This window comes from Schistocerca cancellata, chromosome 6 (genome assembly GCF_023864275.1).
Source record: "Schistocerca cancellata isolate TAMUIC-IGC-003103 chromosome 6, iqSchCanc2.1, whole genome shotgun sequence".
Lineage (NCBI taxonomy): Eukaryota > Metazoa > Arthropoda > Insecta > Orthoptera > Acrididae > Schistocerca > Schistocerca cancellata.
In genome coordinates this window covers 579,319,574-579,343,430 of record NC_064631.1, presented here as the reverse complement: position 1 = coordinate 579,343,430, position 23,857 = coordinate 579,319,574, and the positions used below count along the sequence as shown (strand labels likewise).

Here is a 23,857-nt window from a genome sequence, read left to right as displayed (position 1 = left end):
TCCCTCAAAGCTACCCATTCTTCTTCTACTGTATTTCTTTCCCCCATTCCTGTCAATTGTTCCCTTATGCTCTCCCTGAAACTCTCTACAACCTCTGGTTCTTTCAGTTTATCCAGGTCCCATCTCCTTAAATTCCCACCTTTTTGCAGTTTCTTCAGTTTTAATCTACAGGTCATAACCAATAGTTTGTGGTCAGAGTCCACATCTGCCCCTGGAAATGTCTTACAATTTCAAACCTGGTTCCTTAATCTCTGTCTTACCATTATACAACCTTCTATCATGATTCTTAAACCAAGTGTTAGCTATGATTAAGTTGTGCTCTGTGCGAAATTCTACCAGGCGGCTTCCTCTTTCATTTCTTAGCCCCAATCCATATTCACCTACTACGTTTCCTTCTCTCCCTTTTCCTACACTCGAATTCCAGTCACCCATGACTATTAAATTTTCGTCTCCCTTCACTAACTGAATAATATCTTTTATTTCATCATACATTTCTTCAATTTCTTCGTCATCTGCAGAGCTAGTTGGCATATAAACTTTTACTACTGTAGTAGGTGTGGGCTTCGTATCTATCTTGGCCACAATAATGCGTTCACTATGCTGTCTGTAGTAGCTTACCCGCATTCCTATTTTCCTATTCATTATTAAACCTACTCCTGCATTACCCTTATTTGACTTTGTGTTTATAACCCTGTAGTCACCTGACCAGAAATCTTGTTCCTCCTGCCACCGAACTTCACTAATTCCCACTATATCTAACTTTAACCTATCCATTTCCCTTTTTAAATTTTCTAACCTACCTGCCCGATTAAGGGATCTGACATTCCACGCTCCAATCCGTAGAATGCCAGTTTTCTTTCTCCTGATAACGACATCCTCTTGAGTAGTCCCCGCCCGGAGATCCGAATGGGGGACTATTTTACCTCCGGAATATTTTACCCAAGAGGACGCCATCATCATTTAATCATACAGTAAAGCTGCATGCCCTCGGGAAAAATTATGGCCGTAATTTCCCCTTGCTTTCAGCCGTTCGCAGTACCAGCACAGCAAGGCCGTTTTGGTTATTGTTACAAGGCCAGATCAGTCAATCATCCAGACTGTTGCCCTTGCAGCTACTGAAAAGGCTGCTGCCCCTCTTCAGGAACCACACGTTTGTCTGGCCTCTCAACAGGTACCCCTCCGTTGTGGTTGTACCTATGGTACGGCTATCTGTATCGCTGAGGCACGCAAGCCTCCCCACCAACGGCAAGGTCCATGGTTCATGGGGAGGAATTTGCCTTATTATATGTTAATTAACCTATATTTTTGAGAGTGAAAGCATATTGATTACTATTAGAAAATGTGTCGAAGAATAGCAAAGAGATTGATTACAAGTGGAAGCTTGTGTGTTGTGTAAAACATCTTTGACGCTGGAGTCGTCTTTGATTATAGTCAGTCGGCAGTTAACTCTTGGTGTGTGTTGACAGTAGAACAATGTGAAGGTCGCCGTCATAAATAATTCTGAATTATGTTACTGTTTTTTTTTTTGTATTAACTATAAGAAGAAACTACATTTGAAGAATTGGTATTTGAAACACCAAAATGAGGGAAACACGTTGAACCACGTCAATTCAGCAACCGACAAAGATGCATTGTGGAATCATACTTAGACAACTGAAGCCAAGACTAATATCGCCGTGTAAACATCAACGGAAAAGGTACTGTCACGAAATATGGCAAATTTAAGTAAATAAAAAATAGTGAGCATATTTTCAACTTGTGTCTTAGCCGGGATACCATATTTCAACTGGGGACTGTAGCCAGGATGCCATATTTCAATTGGGGGCTCGTCCGGGATATTGTGTTCACGAGATCTTCAACAGTGCTACGAGGAAGAAAATTTTTGTGCGTTAATACCAGTTTCTTCAGAATGTGTGTTACAGTATTTGTGTTCATCGGGAAGTAAAAGTTTTGGAGAAGAAATGTTTCGGCAAAAAATATAATTTTCGACAAAAGAAAATACTTCAAGAATTTTGGTCAACAATCACATGGATGGAAAACGTGGATTTGCAACAGTAGAAGAGTGTTCCAGATAAGTCACGAAACCCTCGTATTTTGTTAAAGCAATATTTTTATCTTATTTTGTATTGTTGTGTATAAATTTTTGTTCTTCACAATGACTTATGAGATTTTCGAGAGTATTGTGCCTAAAGTAGAAAGTAGTAATTTAATAGACTTCGAAATTCAGGACAGGTCAAATGAAACTGAAAGAACCGATCAATTTGATTAAAAAAAGTTTTCTTGTAAATTTCACGAAAGAAATTAAACAATCAGTTGACGACAATAAGACTTACTGGGATGAAAAAATTGATAACATTTTGTTGCAAGTCCAAGCAGTCAATACCCAAGTGGGCGATCTTTCGAACAGAGTTGGCAGTGTTGAAGAAAAAATTGAATCTGTGGAAGCAAAAGTAAATGAAATTGATGCTAAATTGAGCGGTGAAATTAATACTGTAAAAAATGAGTTACTGGCAGATAGGGAAATAAATTTAATTGATTTTAACGAGATAAAAGGGGAAATTAAAAATTTGGATGAGAACACAAAAGTTTTAGTAAAAAATGTAGTACAAAAAACTGACAATCGTTTGGTTACTTTAGAAAAAAAAAGTTGAGTGCAATGATTTAGAAAACAAAAAATCTGTCAAAGAACTTAGCAAAAAAATTGAAAGTTTTGACATTGAATTTCAAAGCAAAAATCACAATGTCAACACATGCAATCTTGTATCTAATATTCCAGTGAAGCACTTTTCGGTAGATGGACCCTTACATCCCGTTGATTTTATACAATATTGTAAGGATTGTTTTTTACCTCACTCACCAGATGAAATAAAAATTAAATTTGTGAAAAAATTCTTGGAAGGGGAAGCTTTGACTTGGGCAAACCAGATTGTAACTTTGGGGATGACCTTTTCAGAATTTGAATCAAAATTTCTGGAAAAATTTTGGGATGAACTTAAACAAACTAGAATCAAAAGTGAATTTTTGAATGGGAGAAACTATAGAGAATCAGATGGGAGCATGAAACAATTTTGCAAAAGTGAACTTCAAAAACTTATTCATTTAACAAAACCTTTGGATGACTTGATCAAAATTGATACCTTAAAGAGAAGATTGCCATCAGCAATGCAGTTGAGTTTAGTTCATTGTCCTGACAGTAATGTAGAGCAGTTTCTCAATCATATTGAAAAGTTGGATAGGGTAACAACAAGAACACACAGTGGGTTTACTCAGAAAGGTAATGGTCAAAATTGGGGAAATTATAACTTTCAAAAAAGGGAACAAAACAATTATCATGGTGTCAGTCAAAATTCAGGGAGATATAAAAATTTTCAGAAGAAGGATCATAATTTTTATCCAAAACAAGAACATGATTTTCGCGGAAATAATCAACAAAATAGAGAACACTTTAGGGATCAAAATCACAGAAATTTTGATAGAGATCAGTACAATAGAAACTATCCACAATCAGGTAATGTTTGGCATAGGAATGGCAACAGAAATGTTGATCAGAGACATTGGCAGAACCACAATCAGCAGTTCAAGCAGGAACAAGTTGTAATTCAGGAAACAAAAAACGAGTAGACACCCCCTTGAAGGTCCGCAAGGTTGAGGCAGAAGGTGAGCATGATGAAAGGACCAATGGATGTGACTATCATAAACCCAAACATGACAGTTCCAAACCTAAGCTATCACATGAGGTCTTAGTTGTTACTTATTGAAAAAATTTCAAGAGGAAAGTAATGATGATATTGATAAAGATAAAATTTTCAGTACACAAGAACATACAGTAGATAAAAGTAATTGTGATTCATTTAATTTGACAGAGTTTTACACTTGGGCAGAAAAGAACAACACTTTGTCGTATGATGTAATTTGTAGTAGTTTAGAGACATGTGTGAATGAAAGAGAGAATGCATGCTGTGAGAATGAAAATATTGGTGAAAGGGATCTGGTAACTTTAGAAAGGGGAAATTATATTTTGGGGGATAATTTGAATGTGTATGACCTGAATATGTATAATGATAATGAGGTTGATAATAAAGTTGATAATGATAGTAATGGTATTGATGATGATGTTGAGGAAAGGTGTTTCATTAGTTTAAATAGGGAGTTGGGTATACACATGGTTGAAAATGGATTAAATAGTGAGAATATTATAGAAATTCCCAGGGATGTTACCAGGATGAATAAGGCTCACAAGCTGGGTATAGGTGAAAGTGTAAATTTTGATGTTGTTGGTAAAGAATCTGACTACACAAATAATGACGACACATGTATAACTTCTAGCCTAAGTGAAACTTTTACAGATACTAATGACACACACACATTTCTTATGAATCTATGGCTGAACAGTGAAACTATTTCTTTTGACAAGAACTTTAGAAAGATGCTTATTAATGTATGTGAAACTGTATGTCCTGAATGGTGGAAAAAGATGAGATATTTTATTTTTGAAAAGCTGAAGGATAAGTACTTCAATAGTATACAATGTGGTTTGGATGAAAATTCTTGGCTATTTGAGATAATAGAGAGTACTAATGACAATTTTGTACCTTGTGCAAATTTTATAACTGTGACAAGTAATACATGTAATTATATACCATATGATTCTGATAAGTATAGGTTTGGGGAAATTGAAAGTGATTTATTACATGAGGATACAGGTTCTGAGAAAAGTGATCAATTTTGCAGTCCTTATATAAAAGTTCAAATTGGGTCATGGATTGGTAAATGTTTAATTGATACAGGAAGTGAGATCTCGGGAATATCTGAAAGGTTAAGCAAGAAATTGAAAGCAGGGAAAGATTATGTTGAAATGCCAGTTGTTGGGGTAAAGATAAAAGGTGCTACTGGGAAGAGCAGTAAATTGGTAAAAAGCCAGGCTTTAGTGACATTTTTAATTGAAGACAAGTTGTTCACACATGGATGTTTTGTAATTCAGGAATTTAATGAGGATTTTCTTTTGGGTATGAATTGGATAGTAAAAGTAAATACAGCATTTGATTGGGTTGGAAGAAAACTTTTGATAGAAACTAGTGAAAGGGAATACATTCAGACAAATTTTGTGAACACACTTGGTGATCAGAGTAATGGAAATTTTGACAGTATCAATTTACTAAAAGAAAATAGATTGGAGAATATTGAAACTCATAGATTTGATACTGATGAAGTTGAATTTGGGAATTTAGTAAATTTGAAAATTTCAGAAACACAAAATTTATCTGGGGAGCAAAAACAAAATCTGCTGTGGGAATACAGTGATGTTTTCAGTGACATACCTGGTAGGGTAAAGGGTTATCAGTGTGAGCTTCAGGTAAAACCTCATGAACCATTTTTCATAAAACCATACAGTATTGCAATATCAAAAAGACCTGCTGTTGAGAAAGAGCTGAAAAAGATGGAAGGATGTAATATAATAGAAAGGAGTATCAGTGCATATAATAATCCTCTAGTAGTAGTTTCGAAAAAAGATGGTGGAGTAAGATTGGTTTTGGACTCTAGACACTTAAACAAAATTTTGTTCAGACAGACAGACCATCCCGAAAATATTGATGAGTTACTCTATAAATTTACAGATATAAAATATATGTCAAGTTTGGATCTAACTTCGGGTTTTCATCAGGTACCACTTTCGGTTAATTCTAGGAAATATACTGCTTTCTTGTACAATGGTAAGAGTTACCAATATTGTGTTGTGCCATTTGGGTTAAATTCTTCTGTTTCTGAATTTATAAGAGCTTTGGATCATGTACTGGGGCAAGAACTTGCATCTAAACTGATAATTTATGTAGATGACATTTTGGTTACAGGGCAAAATTGGGAGGAACATTTTTCAATTTTGAAGTCAGTTTGTGAAAAACTTAGAAAAGGGGGGATGACACTGAAATTAGAGAAATGTAAATTTGCAGTTTCTGAATTAAAATTTTTGGGTCATGTTGTCACAGACAAGGGAATTTTGGCAGATCCAGAAAAAATTAAAGTAATTTCAGAAATTCCTATTCCTAAGACTAAAAAACAAAGTCATTCTTTGGGTTATGCGGTTATTACCGAAAACATATAAGTGATCAGAGTCTGAATGCACCATATTTAAGTCAGTTACTTAAGAAAAACACTGTTTGGGTTTGGGATAAAAGTTGTCAGGAAGAGTTTGATAAAATTAAGCAAGAGTTGAGGAAGCAACACTTATTATACAGACCTGATTTTAATTTACCATTTTGTTTGAACACTGATAGCAGTAATTATGGGCTTGGAGCAGAGTTATTTCAAGAAAGAGTAGAGAATGGAGTTAAGATACATTGTACCATAGCATTTGCAAGCAGAATGTTGCTCAAGCATGAGAAAAATTATACAGTCACAGAGAAGGAACTTTTGGCAATTCATTGGGCTTTTACAAAATTTAGAATTTACCTTATTGGACATAAAACCATAGTATTTTCGGATCACAAAGCTTTGAGTTACTTACAAGAGTGCAAATTATACCACAGTAGATTGACCAGATGGGCAATATTTCTGCAACAGTTTGACTTTGAAATCAAACACATAAAAGGTTCTGATAATGTAGTAGCTGATTCACTTTCAAGGTTACCAATTGGGGGAGAAAAGGAGATTTTTGAACAAGAGGAGGAAAAGCAATTTAAAATTAGATACTTGAAAGGGGTGGAAAATGAGAAAACAATTAGAGCTATGTGTAACAAAATTAGAAAAAAATCAAAATTTGGATCAGAGTTGGAAATTAATCAAAGAATGTTTAGGCAAGAAGGGGTATGAGAAACTTGATAAATTTTACAAATTACATAAGGGGATTTTATTTCGGAGAACAGATGTAGATTCTGACAACTGGAAACTGTGTTGGCCAGAGGCAGATGCTGAAAAGGTGATCATTTACATACATGAAGGTTTTGGTCATTGTGGGATACAGAAGTGCATTCAAAAGATACAAGAAAATGTTTATTTTTACAATATTGGAAAGAAGGTAAGAAAAGAATTGACAACCTGTGACAAATGTCAGAGTGTTAAAGTGAGCAATCAAAGATGTGGTGGAGAGATGCAAAACATTATTCTGGAAAAACCTTTAGATCTTATCGCAGTGGACTTATATGGAATGTTACCAAAAAGTAAAGGTGGTCACTGTTACATATTTGTTATGGTAAATGTATTTTCAAAATTAATTAAACTATATCCAGTGAAAAAAGCTACTAGCCATGAAATTATAAAAAAAATTGAAAGAGTATTTCGCACAGGTGGGTAAACCAAAAGCTATATTATTAGATAATGGTTCACAGTTCACCTCTAAAATTTGGAAAAAGTTTATTGAAAGATCAAAATTGAAGCATATACTTATATCTGTTTGTTCTCCGTCCACCAATCCTGCAGAAAGATATATGAGGGAAATTGGGAGACTTTGTAGAACCTATTGCAGCCATAAACATCCAACCTGGTTTGAGCATATTCGAAATTTTGAAGATATTATGAATAGCCTACAACATAGTTCCACAGGATTTTCACCGTATGAGATTATGTTCAATATTAGACCTCAAAATCTTATATCAGAACTTATTGAATTTCCTAAATGTACACCTCTAACTATGCAAGAGAGAGAAGATATTGTCAGGGAAACTATGAGGAAACAAGGGGAAAAGAGGAATAAAAGACATAACAATAGGGTAAAATTAACCACTTTCAAAATTGGGGATCTTGTTCTGGTCAAATCTCATGAAAAATCAAAAATGTTAACTTCAGAAATTAAAAAATTCTTTGATATCTATATTGGGCCTTTTGAAGTCATAGAAAATCCACACCCTAATGCTTATCGTTTGGTGTATCCTAAGTCAAAGAAATTATTTGGTCTCAGGAATATTGTCTCTTTGAAACTATATAAACAGAAATCATAATTTCAAAAATTTAAATAACCTATTATTATCTAAAACAAAAGTCCTCCACTGGAATATGCTTGTTAGAACAAAACTACCTGTACAACCAAGTATGTATATTTGCATGTATAAATTAATCATTTGAAGTCACATGTTAATTGAAACTGATGAAAAACACTGTTGTAACAAAAAATGAGAGAAAGATTTATTTTTACTTTTTTACAAAAAAAAGTCTCCCTAGTGAGCATTTATGAATTTTTTTCTAATTTTTGGAAGCTAAGTCTTCCCTGTGGGTGAAGGCATGCATGTGAGGACATGCATGCAAAGGTATAAGTTTCAAAACCAATTTTAGATAAAGCCTCATGATATATGAGCAATTTATTGTTGTTTATAATGATGTTGTGGGGAGCAAAAGTACTCTTCACAAGAATGTGACTTGTAGTAATATTGTAGTAGAGAGGCAAGTGTACATAAATAATTGCAAAAAAAACATTTAGATAATACTGATGTATCTTTAGCTGTAATAAAAGAAGAAAATCATAAGGAAAAAAAATATACAAAAGAAAAAACATGAGTAAAAAAAATTTAAAAAATCAAAGTAAAAAAAATATATAAATATATAAAAGGCAAATATATTTAAAAAAACTACACTATATATGTCCAGTATCATTTTTACTGTACAATATGGAAGCATAATGAAATTAACATTAAAAAAAATTTAAATCTTATTCTAGGAAATGAGTTTTACCTTTCTATTATTTTCAATCTGTATGCTGTATGTTTCTCATGTATGTTTTATACCATGTATATTTGTCATGTCAAATAATTTCTTTACTTGAATTTTTTTTGTATGAGATTGATGGGGAAGTATCATTGCAACAACAGCCAGTAACAAGTCCACAGATTCAAAGAGTGTCCAAATTTGGAAGAGGTTATCAGACTGCATCATTAATGTACTAATTGTGTAATACAGATCCATTACTGAGTGTGGTCGGGATTTTGTTGTATATGTCCATAACAACAAAAGCCCTGGGGAGCAGTTGTAATGGATCTGGGAGATGTTTTTTTTTTTTTTTTTTTTTTTTACTGTATTTGTCGATACCAAATTTTGAATGTTTTCTTATATTTTTTGTCAGAATATTTTTTATTATAATTTGCCTTATTATATGTTAATTAACCTATATTTTTGAGAGTGAAAGCATATTGATTACTATTAGAAAATGTGTCGAAGAATAGCAAAGAGACTGATTACAAATGGAAGCTTGTGTGTTGTGTAAAACATCTTTGACGCTGGAGTCGTCTTTGACTATAGTCAGTCGGCAGTTAACTCTTGGTGTGTGTTGACGGTAGAACAATGTGAAGGTCGCCGTCATAAATAATTCTGAATTATGTTACTGTTTTTTTTTTTGTATTAACTATAAGAAGAAACTACATTTGAAGAATTGGTATTTGAAACACCAAAATGAGGGAAACCTGTTGAACCACGTCAATTCTGCAACCGACAAAGATGCATTGTGGAATCATACTTAGACAACTGAAGCCAAGACTAATATCGCCGTGTAAACATCAACGGAAAAGGTACTGTCACGAAATATGGCAAATTTAAGTAAATAAAAAATAGTGAGCATATTTTCAACTTGTGTCTTAGCCGGGATACCATATTTCAACTGGGGACTGTAGCCGGGATGCCATATTTCAACTGGAACAACTGAACCACACGCTTCGCCAGAGCTTTGATTACCTATCATCACACCCTGAAAAGAGGGACATCCTACCTGAGATACTTCCCACCCCTCCTAAAGTGGTGTTCCTTTGCCCACCTAACCTCCACAACGTTCCAGTCCATCCCTATGCTGCTCCCTGTCCCAGCCCCTTGCCACAAGCATTGTATTCCTGTAGAAGACTCAGGCGACCCAGGTGCAAAACCTGCCCAATCCACCCATGCAGCACTTCCTACTCCAGTCCTGTCACAGGTTTATCCTACCCTATCAGGGAATGGGCTGCCTGTGAAAGCAGCTATGTCATTTACCAGCTCTGCTGCAATCATTGCAAAGCTTTTTATATTGGTATGACTACCAATCAGCTGTCTGCCAGGATGAACAGACACCGCCAAACTGTGGCCAAGAGCAAAGCAGACCACCCTGTGGCACAACATGCAGCTGAACATAACACACTTGATTTCAATGGCTGCTTCACTACCTGAGCCATTTGGAACCTTCCCTCCACCACCAGCTTTTCTGAACTGTGGAGATGGGAGTTATAGTTACAACACTTTCTTCGCACCTCTAACTATCCTGGCCTCAACCTATGGTAACATACTGTCCGCACACCCTCCACCCAACAGTTTCCACCCGGTTTTGGCAGTTTGTGTGTGTGTGTGTGTGTGTGTGTGTGTGTGTGTGTGTGTGTGTGTGTGTGTGTGTGTGTGAGCGCGCGCGTGCGCACTCTCTGTGTTGCTCTTTTACTGACAAAGGCTGTGGCAGAAAGGTATATGTGAGAGACTTAATTGCGCCTCGCTGCAATTTGACATGTCTTTTTTACACGGAGTAGCAATCTGCCTTTTCCCACATTGTTGTTATTCCTATCTGGGGGTTTCCATTGTTTGACATATATAAATTTCATCAACCAAGTATTTGCAATGATTAAACTATGCTCTTTGTTAAATTTTACCAGGCAGTTTCCCTTTTCATTCCTTTCTCCCAATCCATGTTCTCCTAGTAATTTTCCTACTCTTCCTTTTCCTACTATCAAATCTCAGTCAATCATCATAATAAATTTTTGTCTCCATTTATAATTTGAATGATTTCTTTTCTCTGATCATACATTACTTCATTCATCAGCAGAGCTACTAGGCTGACATACTTATACTACTGTGGTGGGTTGCTGGGTATTTGCTTTGTGTCTATCGTGGCACCTATAATGTGTTCATTATGCTATTCATAATACCTCACCTGTACTCCTATTTTCTTATTCATTATTAGTTCTACTCCACATAACCCCTATTTGATTTTATATTCATACACTTTTACTAACTTGTGCAGACATCATGTTCTTCCTGCTACTGCACTTCATTAATTCCCACTGTGTCCAATTTTAACCTACTCAACATTTCTCTTTTATAAAATCTCTAACCTACTTACTCTAAGTATACAACAGTCTGTGATTAAACCTGTAGAATGTCAGATTTGTGCAACAGATCACCTAGTCGACCAAGGGATATTATAAATTTAGATTTTTATTTCAAATTTTTCAACTTAAATTTTCATCTGTGATGTACAAGTACAGTTCATTGTGGCCTATGTGCTGAGTAGGATCATTGTTTCAGTAAAGGCTGTTTGTTCCTGTGGAATGTGCTGCCAAACAAGCTACTATGCACTGCTATGAGAGGAATCATGTGAAAGAAACCACATGTTGGCTGCTGAGCGTCATCTGGAGCATTACATTCAGACAGAACACACTTTGTGGTGTCTCCTTTCACCTAACAATGTTGTGAACTATCTCGTCTTCCCTTATTTCTCACACTGTCTTCTGCCAAACGTAACAGTTTGTTATGACCATCTTGACTGGCTGAAGGCCTCACAGTTTGACTTAGGTGTGCCCATACGTATTCTGTATAAAAGAATAAAGAGAACTGAAGTTTACTTCTTTCATTGTGAAAACTCCTTTCAGCTGGCCATATCCCTGACAATCTTGGCCAGGAGCCGTTCTGACCCTGTGCAGATTTGCCTTTCCTGAAGACAATATATTCCTGAAGAGTCCCTGTCCAAACTTCCTAACGGGAGTCAATTTTACCTCTGGAATGTTTTATCCAACAGGATGCCACCATCATTTAACCTTACAGCAGAGCTACAAGCCCTCAGGAAATTAAAAGGTTGTAGTTTCCCCTTGTTTTCAGCTGTTCACAGTACCATGATACCAAGGCAATAATGAGTAATGTTACTAGGCCATATCAGTCAATCATCAAGCATGTTGGTAGTTGCATCTATGGTACACCTATCTGTATGACTAAGGTGTGCAAGCAACCCCACCACCTCAAGGTCCATGGTCTGTGAGGGGATTAGTTATCTTACTGCACTAAAAAGTTTTAAAGTATTTTCTGGTATATGACACAAACATGTCTATATTAAGTCATCTAAGTCTCACAGTTTACAGCAAGAAGATGTTATCATACTCACTTATAGTATATTAAAAACAAAGATTCCATGACTTACCAAACGGGAAAGCGCTGGTAGATAGGCACAATAAAAAACACACAAACACACACACACACACACAAAATTTCGAGCTTTCGCAACCCCCGGTTGCTTTGTCAGGAAAGAGGGAAGGAGAGGGAAAGATGAAAGGATGTGGGTTTTAAGGGAGAGGGTAAGGAGTCATTCCAATCCCGGGAGCAGAAAGACTAACCTTAGGGGGAAAAAAGGACAGGTATACACTCGCGCGCGCGCACACACACACATATCCATCCACACATATATAGACACAAGCAGACACATTTAAAGGCAAGGAGTTTGGGGAGAGATGTCAGTCGAGGCAGAAGTGCAGAGGCAAAGATGTTGTTGAATGACAGGTGAGGTATGAGTGGCGGCAACTTGAAATTAGCGGAGATTGAGGCCTGGTGGATAACGGGAAGAGAGGATATATTGAAGGGCAAGTTCCCATCTCCGGAGTTCGGATAGGTTGGTGTTAGTGGGAAGTATCCAAATAACCCGGACGATGTAACACTGTGCCAAGATGTGCTGGCCGTGCACCCAGGCATGTTTAGCCACAGGGTGATCCTCATTACCAACAAACACTGTCTGCCTGTGTCCGTTCATGCAAATGGACAGTTTGTTGCTGGTCATTCCCACATAGAAGGCTTCACAGTGTAGGCAGGTCAGTTGGTAAATCACGTGGGAGCTTTCACACATGGCTCTGCCTTTGATCGTGTACACCTTCTGGGTTACAGGGTTGGAGTAGGTGGTGGTGGGAGGGTACATGGGACAGGTTTTACACCGGGGGCGGTTACAAGGGTAGGAGCCAGAGGGTAGGGAAGGTGGTTTGGGGATTTCATAGGGATGAACCAAGAGGTTACGAAGGTTAGGTGGAAAGCGGAAAGACACTCTTGGTGGAGTGGGGAGGATTTCATTGAAGGATGGATCTCATTTTGGGGCAGGATTTGAGGAAGTTGTATCCCTGCTGGAGAGCCACATTCAGAATCTGATCCAGTCCCGGGAAGTATCCTGTCACAAGTGGGGCACTTTTGGGGTTCTTCTGTGAGAGGTTCTGGGTTTGCGGGGATGAGGAAGTGGCTCTGGTTATTTGCTTCTGTACCAGGTCGGGAGGGTAGTTGCGGGATGCGAAAGCTGTTGTCAGGTTGTTGGTGTAATGGTTCAGGGATTCAGGACTGGAGCAGATTCGTTTGCCATGAAGGCCTAGGCTGTAGGGAAGGGACCGTTTGATATGGAATGGGTGGCAGCTGTCATAATGGAGGTACTGTTGCTTGTTGGTGGGTTTGATGTGGACGGATGTGTGAAGCTGGCCATTGGACAGATGGAGGTCAACGTCAAGGAAAGTGGTATGGGATTTGTAGTAGGACCAGGTGAATCTGATGGAACCAAAGGAGTTGAGGTTGGAGAGGAAATTCTGGAGTTCTTCTTCACTGTGAGGCCAGATCATGAAGATGTCATCAATAAATCTGTACCAAACTTTGGCTTGGCAGGCTTGGGTAACCAAGAAGGCTTCCTCTAAGCGACCCATAAATAGGTTGGCATACGAGGGGGCCATCCTGGTACCCATGGCTGTTCCCTTTAATTGTTGGTATGTCTGGCCTTCAAAAGTGAAGAAGTTGTGAGTCAGGATGAAGCTGGCTAAGGTGATGAGGAAAGAGGTTTTAGGTAGGGTGGCAGGTGGTCGGTGTGAAAGGAAGTGCTCCATTGCAGCGAGGCCCTGGACATGCGGGATATTTGTGTATAGGGAAGTAGCATCAATGGTTACAAGGACGGTTTCCAGGGGTAACAGACTGGGTAAGGATTCCAGGCGTTCGAGAAAGTGGTTGGTGTCTTTGATGAAAGATGGGAGACTGCATGTAATGGGTTGAAGGTGTTGATCTACGTAGGCAGAGATACATTCTGTGGGGGCTTGGTAACCAGCTACAATGGGGCGGCCGGGATGTTTGGGTTTGTGAATTTTAGGAAGTAGGTAGATGGTAGGAGTGCGAGGTGTCGGTGGGGTCAGGGGGTTGATGGAGTCAGGTGAAAGGTTTTGTAGGGGGCCTAAGGTTCTGAGGATTCCTTGAAGCTCCGCCTGGACATCAGGAATGGGATTACCTTGGCAAACTTTGTATGTAGTGTTGTCTGAAAGCTGATGCAGTCCCTCAGCCACAACCTCCCGACGATCAAGTACCACGGTCGTGGAACCCTTGTCAGCCAGAAGAATGATGATGGATCGGTCAGCTTTCAGATCACGGATAGCCTGGGCTTCGGTTGTGGTGATGTTGGGAGTAGGATTAAGGTTTTTCAAGAAAGATTGAGAGGCAAGGCTGGAAGTGAGAAATTCCTGGAAGGTTCGGAGAGGGTGATTTTGAGGAAGAGGAGGTGGGTCCCGTTGTGATGGAGGACGGAACTGTTCCAGGTAGGGTTCAATTTGGATACTGTCTTGGGGAGTTGAATCATTAGGAGTGGGATCAGGATTATTTTTCTTCGTGGCAAAGTGATATTTCCAGCAGAGAGTACGAGTGTAGGACACTAAATCTCTGACAAGGACAGTTTGGTTGAATCTGGGAGTGGGGCTGAAGGTGAGGCCTTTGGATAGGACAGAGGTTTCGGATTGGGAGATAGGTTTGGAGGAAAGGTTAACTACTGAATTGGGGTGTTGTGGTTCCACATTGTGTTGGCTAGAATTTTGAGGTGTTGGGGGGAGTGGAGCTGGAAGTGGGAGATTGAGTAGATGGGAGAGACTGGGTCTGTGTGCAATGAGAGGAGGTTGAGGTTTGTTGGAAAGGTTGTGGGGGGGTGAGCGAGTTGCCTTTCCGGAGGTGGGAAACCACTTCCTCATCCCCTCAAACCAAGAACCTCTCTCAGAAGAACCCCAAAAGTGCCCCACTTGTGACAGGATACTTCCCGGGACTGGACCAGACTCTGAATGTGGCTCTCCAGCAGGGATACAACTTCCTCAAATCCTGCCCCAAAATGAGATCCATCCTTCATGAAATCCTCCCCACTCCACCTAGAGTGTCTTTCCGCCGTCCACCTAACCTTCCCTACCCTCTGGCTCCTACCCTTGTAACCGCCCCCGGTGTAAAACCTGTCCCATGCACCCTCCCACCAACACCTACTCCAGTCCTGTAACCCGGAAGGTGTACACGATCAAAGGCAGAGCCACGTGTGAAAGCACCCACGTGATTTACCAACTGACCTGCCTACACTGTGAAGCCTTCTATGTGGGAATGACCAGCAACAAACTGTCCATTCGCATGAATGGACACAGGCAGACAGTGTTTGTTGGTAATGAGGATCACCCTGTGGCTAAACATGCCTTGGTGCACGGCCAGCACATCTTGGCACAGTGTTACATCGTCCGGGTTATTTGGATACTTCCCACTAACACCAACCTATCCGAACTCGGAGATGGGAACTTGCCCTTCAATATATCCTCTCTTCCCGTTATCCACCAGGCCTCAATCTCCGCTAATTTCAAGTTGCCGCCACTCATACCTCACCTGTCATTCAACAACATCTTTGCCTCTGCACTTCTGCCTCGACTGACATCTCTGCCCAAACTCCTTGCCTTTAAATGTGTCTGCTTGTGTCTGTATATGTGTGGATGGATATGTGTGTGTGTGCGCGCGCGCGAGTGTATACCTGTCCTTTTTTCCCCCTAAGGTTAGTCTTTCCGCTCCCGGGATTGGAATGACTCCTTACCCTCTCCCTTAAAACCCACATCCTTTCATCTTTCCCTTGCCTTCCCTCTTTCCTGACGAAGCAACCAGGGGTTGCGAAAGCTCGAAATTTTGTGTGTGTGTTTGTGTGTTTTTTATTGTGCCTATCTACCAGCACTTTCCCGTTTGGTAAGTCATGGAATCTTTGTTTTTAATATATTTTCCCCATGTGGAATGTTTCTTTCTATTTTATTTATATCACTTATAATATAACAGTTTAGCTGGTATAAATGGTGGCTATGACTTAGGAGGTTAAATTACAGGGAAGATGGAGGAGAAAACTGGCCAGTTGGGTAAGAATACAGGGATGTTAAGCCATGACAGATCCACAAAAATGAAGGGGTGATAAAAATAGGTGCCTTGTCAAAAATCTGCCATCTGAATGGACGAGAGGGTCAAGAATGATAGAATGGGGCCCCTGGAACACCACGTAAAATATGAAATGAATCTCTCATTACAGTACTAACATTACAATGGAACCATGCAAGGGATAGTTACTGATATTCAAGATAGTTTCATGAAAAGCAGAAACTACCAGAGGAGTCCGAGACTAATTCCCACAATTATGAAAAATTCCGAGTGCTAACCTCTCCTAATTTGTACGTACATTTAGTGTCAGTTAAAACGGTACTCATAGTTCACTAAATTTACATGTAGTCTGTTATACAACTGTATCTTACTACTTCATTTCTAAACATTAATTAAGGTGAGAACTTCTATGAGCTCACGGAATAAAGTGTAATGAATGTCCATGGCTTGTGTTAAACTATAACATTCCAACAGTTACAAACTTACCTGAAGACAAGGTGCTGATGTTACAACATTTATTTCCAGTCTTTTGTCATTGACTTCTTGACTTCCTTTGTCTTTTGTTATTTTTGCACGAGGGCACCTTACACGGAAGACTTGCTTCCCTGGTATAGTTATAATACTAGGAGCATTGTTAGTTGTTTGTTCAGGTAATTGTTGTATTGCTGTGTTTGTTAAATGGTAAGCAACACCAGTAATGTTCAATTCCCCAACACATTTGGGTATAACGCTGAGTATCACCTGAAACAGAGGGACTCAATCAGTACACAAAACCCTGCAATCAAAACTGCCAAGTGGGTTAATTCCTTCATTCACGTAATATTAAATGAAACTGATTTCAAATGCAACTTTTTATTAGTTTGAGTTGTATGTAACATGAGTCTGAAATGCTGAGAAAGAGAGGGACTATTTCTGTCTTTCAAGATTTCTCTCACATACTCACTGAATGAAAGATCAGGCTTGGTGGTCTAGTGGTAAAGTGCGAGCCTGAAGACCGTAATGTCACAGGATCAAAAATCCTGGTCAGACATTGGAATTTTTCCATCTTGCTTTGTGCTACCCTTCACCTCTCATTGACATGAAGAAATACCAGGAACGACAACTGGATCAATTCCGTGTTCAACTGTAGGGTTACTCTCCTTGGTAGGATTACTAGGGCAGGTTAGGGGTCCACAAGTCACTGAACTGGCATCCAATTGAAAGAACTTGCAAATACATGGATGAATAATACCTCTTGAGGGGCTCACAACCTATCATGCCAAATAAATTTAATGAATAAAGGGCTATTGAGTTTGTCAACAGCAACCTTATTACATTGACTGGCAAGATCAATGAATGTATAAGGAAAATCAGTATTCCAAATATGGAATACACCACCATACCCAGTCAGATGAAATGTCAATACCTCTTGCAGTGTAATGTAAATATCCTATTCATCTTTTTTATGAATAAAACTTTAAAGAATTGTAATAAGATTTCAATTCATTAAGGTTTTAGTCACCAAAAAGATGAATTGTAATATTGACATTGTAATTCCGTCAGAGACAGCAAAGGATCTGGAAGAGCAGCTGAATGGAATGGACAGTGTCTTGAAGGAGAATATAAAATGACCATCAACAAAAGAAAAATGAGGATGCAGTCAAATTAAATCATGTTATGCTGAGCGAATTAGATTAGCAAATTAAACACTTAAAGTAGTAAATGGGTTCTGCAATTTGGAATGGCTCAAGTGGCTGCACCAGTCTGATGCTCATATGCTAGCTCACAATGTCCAAAGTACTGTGAAAGTTCCATATCTATTATCCACGGTAGGAAGTGTAGTGTTCAGATTAACTCAAAAACTCTTATCTAATGACACTATGAGTGAACTTGTGTATGACAGTGTTATCTTAAATGGAAAGCACCAGTTGGCTTTTGTTCTACAATCTCTCTTCACTGACTGACTATTATGACCAACAAGTGAATGTAGTAGCAGCTAGGTATCGATTCTTTCATTGCAAAAAACTGTCATAACAAACTTATCGCGAGTAGATAACAGATTTGCAAGGTATGACAAAGAAATGCAAATTCAAATGTGCTTGTGGTGCTTTGTAGTCTGATGTCATGTTGCATGCTGCAATCGTGTACAATGTGCCTGATGTCAAACTCGGAGAACAAATTTTGAAACAGTCCGATCCATCATTTCAGCAGGTAGTGTACATACTAGATCAGTAAGATTCTGGTGCTTTGTCGGCTCATAGATCTGAGCAGCCAACTATTTGTCGGGTTGAGTCCTTAGCTTGCGATCACCCCAGTCCGCATCAGGAGCGCGTGCTAGTCCTGCCAAGTAAACAACCTTCCACGCCGCATAAGCAGTTCACTAAACAGGTGGCTACACAGGCGAATAGAATTAAGTCTCGCCCTCGCTGTTAAACACCGCACAAACGTCGAGACTGCTCCTCCCGACAAGCTCAGTGTTATGCTTCTGGTAGGAAAGGACATGTACAATCTGCATGTTTGCAACAGAACAAACATAAGAATCCGGCCCAATCACAAAAATCTAGCCACAAGGCCCACGTCATTAATGCAGTATACTCCAAGTCTGCAACAGGCAAGCGTGCAGTTTCTTCAGTGATACATCAGTCAAACAAACTCTTTGTTCATTTACTTATTTGTGGGAAACTTGTGAAATTTCAGTTGGACATGGTTGCCTCTGTCCATTGATCAATAGTCACACATATGAACTGTTAGGCTCTCCACACTTGTCTAAAACTAGCATGCAACTGACAGCTTACAATGGACAAGACATTCCGATTCTCAGAACATGCAGTTTGCCCGACTTGTATTGCTCGCATATTCAGACAGTGACTTTTACAGTATTACAATCACACGAGTGTGAGAACATATACGGTCTTTATTATTTTGATTTTTTTGGCTTTAACATTCAGGACAATGTGTTGTGCCTGTATTCAAGGAAAAAGACAGTGTCACTACTTTGCTAAGAGAATTCCTGGAACTCTTTTTCTGAAGGTTTAGGCAAAACTAACAGTTTTGTTGCACATATTATTCTGAAAGACAATGCTCAGCAAAAATTTTGCCAGGCCAATACTGTTCCCATTGCATTACGGGGTCACTGCTGAACTTAAAGAATTGCAAGATAACAGAGTTATTGCACTCACCTCAGCTAGTCAATGGGCAAGCCATGCCCAGAGGATCTCGTGGACAAATTAGATGCTGGACGCTATTTTTCAAAAATTGATTTGCGCAGCACTTATCTTCAAATACTGCTTAACAACGAATCTCAGAAAGTGAGTGTAGTAAACACTCATTTGGGCTTGTTTACATATTTGCATTTGCCTTTTGGCAGTGCTTCTGCACCCATCATTTTCCAACGGTATTTGGAACAGCAGACTGCTCAAGTACCAAACTGTTCAATTATTTGGATGACATCATCATAGCAGATCCTACACCTAAAGAACATATTGCAAATTTAAGTGCTTTGGTTCACGTGTTTTCTGCAGGACTAAAGTGTAGACTGGACAAGTGTAATTTCTTTAAACCTGAGTTGCAGTACCTTGGTCATGTCAAACAGTCAAAGTGTAGATCCTCTGCAGTTGCATTTGTTAGTCTTACGAGACTTGTCAGTATCACAGAATTGCAGTCAGTTTTAGGGAAAATGAACTATTATATTTGGTTCATACCGAATGTTGCACAAATCGCAGCTTCATTGCATCACTTGCATTGTAAGAATGACCCCATTGTTTGGACAGGTGAGTGCCAAGTAGCTTTTAAAAAACATAAAGAAGCATTGCTCAGTGATGGATGTTTAGTTCACTATGATACTGACAGACCAGCTGTATTGAAAGTTGATGCTTCCTGTTATAGAATCGGTGCAGTGCTTTCAAACAGAATTGGTGATAAAGACAGGCCTATTGCTTTTGCATCAAAAGGATTGTCCAAAGCTCAGTGTAACTATTCACAAATTGAAAAAGAGGTTTTGGCTATAGTTTATGATGTCACCAAATTCCACCACTACTTGTATGGCAGAAAATTCTACTTAGTAACGGATCACAAGCCTTTGCAGTCCTTGTTTCGTCCAACGAAACTGGTTCCTGTACGAACTGCCCAACAATTGCAAAGATGAGCTTCATTGTCTCAATACCAGTACAAGATTGTGTATCGTCCGACAGCTAAACATGGTAATGTGGACACAGTTTCATGTCTTCCGATTGGCCCTGCCACAGACTTTGATGCTTCTGCTGCATCTTCTTGTCACATCAATGCTCAGGATTCTGAATCATTTCAGTCTTTTCTGCTGAACTATAGAAAAATTGCACAGGGCATGGAATATGATCCAGATTTGAACATTTTGTTAATATATGTTCACACATCATGGCCTCACTCAATGAACAGCATAAATAACTCTGTAGTGCGCCTATACTTTGCATGTCAGCATATCCTCAATCTACAGAAAGGTGTAATCCTTGTTCAAAATAACAGTGGCCAGTCACATGTGTTGACCCCTAAAGCTTTGCAGAAAGAAGTGTTGCAGTTACTTCACCAAGGACATTGGGGTATTGTTTGTACGAAACAGTTAGTGCATCAACACTGTACTTGGCCCAAATCGAACAGATGATGTCACAGTGTCACACAAGTGTGAAAACTCAGTCTGCTCAGCCACAAAACTTCTCTGCTTGGTGTAAGTTGCAATCACCATGGCACTGTGTGCACAGAGACTTTGCAGAACCTTTTTGGAACACTTACTGATTGTGCTGTGCCAATGAACTTGATAATGTCATGTAGCACAATTCAGGTGTTTTATCGATTTATTGCCTAGAAAGTTTACCTGAAGTAATAATGTCAGGCAACAACCCTCAGTTCACGTAAAATGAATTTGAAACATTCTGTGAGTGCAATGGCATACAGCATCTAACTAGTGCACCCTTCTGTCCACAGTGAAACGACAAAGCAGAATGGTTGTCAGAACCTTTAAGCAACAGATGGCCAAACTTCACTCCGCACACACCAGGGATAAAGCATTGCAACTGTTTTTCGCTTCGTATCGTTCACACCCACAAGATGGACCATCACTGTAGGAACTGCTTCATGGATGCCGCCATCGGACACTGCTCCACCTGCTCCATCCTCCTCAGCATCTGGCACCGAAGGAAGGCTGCAAGTGTCACTCGTGCTACATGATATTGTCTTTCACAGGGTTTTTAGCAGCAACAGAAAAGACAGAGGCAAAATTGTCCGTCGACTTGGCACTTGAATGTAACTTCTTTCAGATCCAGATGGTTTGCAGAGCCACCATCAAAATCAGCTTTGCATCTGTCATGTGCATGATGATCTTTCAGGCCCTCTTCTCCCCCAGATTCACAGGTCCAGAGGACAGCACAGCCACAGCAGCCACCAGAGGGTATCATCACGGCACCACGGGATGACCCCATGGAGACGGAGCCTCTGCCTCCTCCGCCTCCTCTCGTCCTAACGATGGAGCTGGACCTGCCCACACTGCAGCAGTCGCCGCTTTCTTCATCTGGTTCATGGCAGCAAGTGGTGCACGCGTACCCTTCTGGTCATTTTCCGGGGCACATTTCCGCCAGCGCGCAAGCCAGATGGCGAGGTACAGCCGGAAGCTTTGTGTCCCCTGCAGCCACAGCTTCCAGCTCGATGTTGTGACCACACTCCTGCACCCCCACCGTGGTTGCACTCCCTACACGATGACGATCTGTTGCTTTGGGGGGAGGAATGCTCTGGTATAACCACAAGCACCAAAACGAAGAGGAGGAACGCAAGATCAGAGAAGGCGGTGGGGAAAAGTCAGCCAATAGCCCGCTGACAAGGACTGTGCCGTGCCAGAAGTGAGCTCTGCAAGAAGAGAATATAAGCACTACTCCTGCTAGCCTTGGCCCTCTATATAGGCTCATTCGCGGACATTAGTGGGAAGTTTTCAAGGAGTATTGGCACGGTCTAGCGGAGAGTGCTATGAGAACAGTTAGTAATGATCCACAAACTCTGTGACAGACTTGCCTGAACATTGCATATATCACAGGACTCTGATTTATACTGCCTGTCACCCATTGCTTGCAACACTCGTTCTAAATCCAAAGTTAAGTATTGTCAATCTGCTTTATTGAAATAAAACTACTAATGTTATTTGTTTGAATTGTTATATAGCATTCCGAGAATGCAGCATCACTCAGGCACCCTATAGGAGACAAGTGGGCAAGACCCAACACATCTCTATGCCACTTCCATTCCAAAACCCTTTCCCCAGGGATCATATCTCTGTGGAATACCCAGGTGCAAGACTGGCCCCCTCCACCCACCCAGCACTTCCTATTTCAGTCCTGTCACCAGCTTTTCCTACGATATCAGAGGCGAGGCCACCTGTGAAACCAGCCATGCCATATACATAGAAGTGCCAAAGAAACCAGTATAGGCATGTGTATTCAAATACAGAGATATGTCAACAGGCAGAATACGGCACTGCAGTCAGCAATGTATATATAAGATAACAAGTGTCTGGCACAGCTGTTAGATCCGTTGCTGCTGTTACAATGAAAGTTATCAAGATTTAAATGAGTTTGAATGTGGTGTTATAGTCTGCCCACGAGTGATGGGACACAGCATCTCTGAGGTAGTGATGAAATGGGGATCTTCCCATACAATCATTTTACAAGTGTACTGTGAATATCAGGAATCCAGTAAAACATCAAATCTCTGACATCGCTGTGGCTGGAAAAAGATCCTGCAAGAACGGGACCAACAACAACTGAAGAGAATCGTTCAACATGACGAAGTGCAACTCTTGTGTAGTGGCACTTCTGCATGCTTGCGAGGGCTATACACAATATTAGGCAGGTGTACCAGTTTCTTTGGCTCTTCAATATAGTAACTCTGTTGCAATCACTACACAGCTTTTTATAGGTATGACAACTGACCCACTGTGCATCAGAATGAATAGCCACTGGCCAACTATGACCAAGAACCAAACAAACCACACGTTAACACAACATTCAGCTAAGCACAACATGCTCGATTTCAATGCCTCCTTCATGACCCAGGCCATCAGGATTCTTTCCTCCAACACCAGCGTTTCTAGACCATACAGATGGGAGTTATCCTTTTGATACACTATCCTTGGCTCCCACAAAGATCCTGGCCTCCATTTTTGACCCAGCCACAATCTTTCTTCCTGCCTCCCATGTTTTTCTACCTCCACTCACCCGAATCCACCTTGCGAACTGCATTCCTGGTACTGAGTGTCTGGCCAGCAAAGAGAGAGAGAGAGAGAGAGAGAGAGAGAGAGAGAGTGAGAGAGAGTGTGTGTGTGTGTGTGTGTGTGTGTGTGTGTGTGTGTGTGTGTGTGTCATCAGCTCAACGCTTCTGCTTCTCAGTAAGCGGTCTCCAATAGTTATGAAGTATTTACATTCCACCAGAACTTTCCTACTAAAATGATTGCTTTAAATCAAATGACAATATTCACTTACCCATACATAGGTAAAAACATGGGCTGCTTTTGTTGCATCATCATCTACAATCTGTGGCAATGACTTTTAAGACATCATCTACATTGCACAATGTGGCTGACTGTCAATATCACTCTGCAGATCTACTGAGGATGCTCCTCTTCCACATTATGTAGCCACGTATGAGATAAGTATACCAGTACGGATATAATGTAAGACTACAACTTCTCTCTCTGAGTGTCAACGTGTTATTCTCCTCTTTGATGTAG

The 23,857-nt window shown here is 39.9% G+C and overlaps 1 protein-coding gene across 3 annotated transcripts in view; it reads right to left on the bottom strand.

Moving 5' to 3' along the window:
* The window catches only part of LOC126191356 (trafficking protein particle complex subunit 8), a 313,324-nt gene that overhangs the window by 125,601 nt on the left and 163,866 nt on the right, over positions 1-23,857 (bottom strand). For all 3 annotated transcript variants that reach the window (XM_049932196.1, XM_049932197.1, XM_049932199.1), the window contains one exon: positions 16,621-16,875. In XM_049932196.1, coding sequence (XP_049788153.1) covers positions 16,621-16,875 — 255 coding nt within the window. The remainder of the gene's footprint in view (positions 1-16,620; positions 16,876-23,857) is intronic.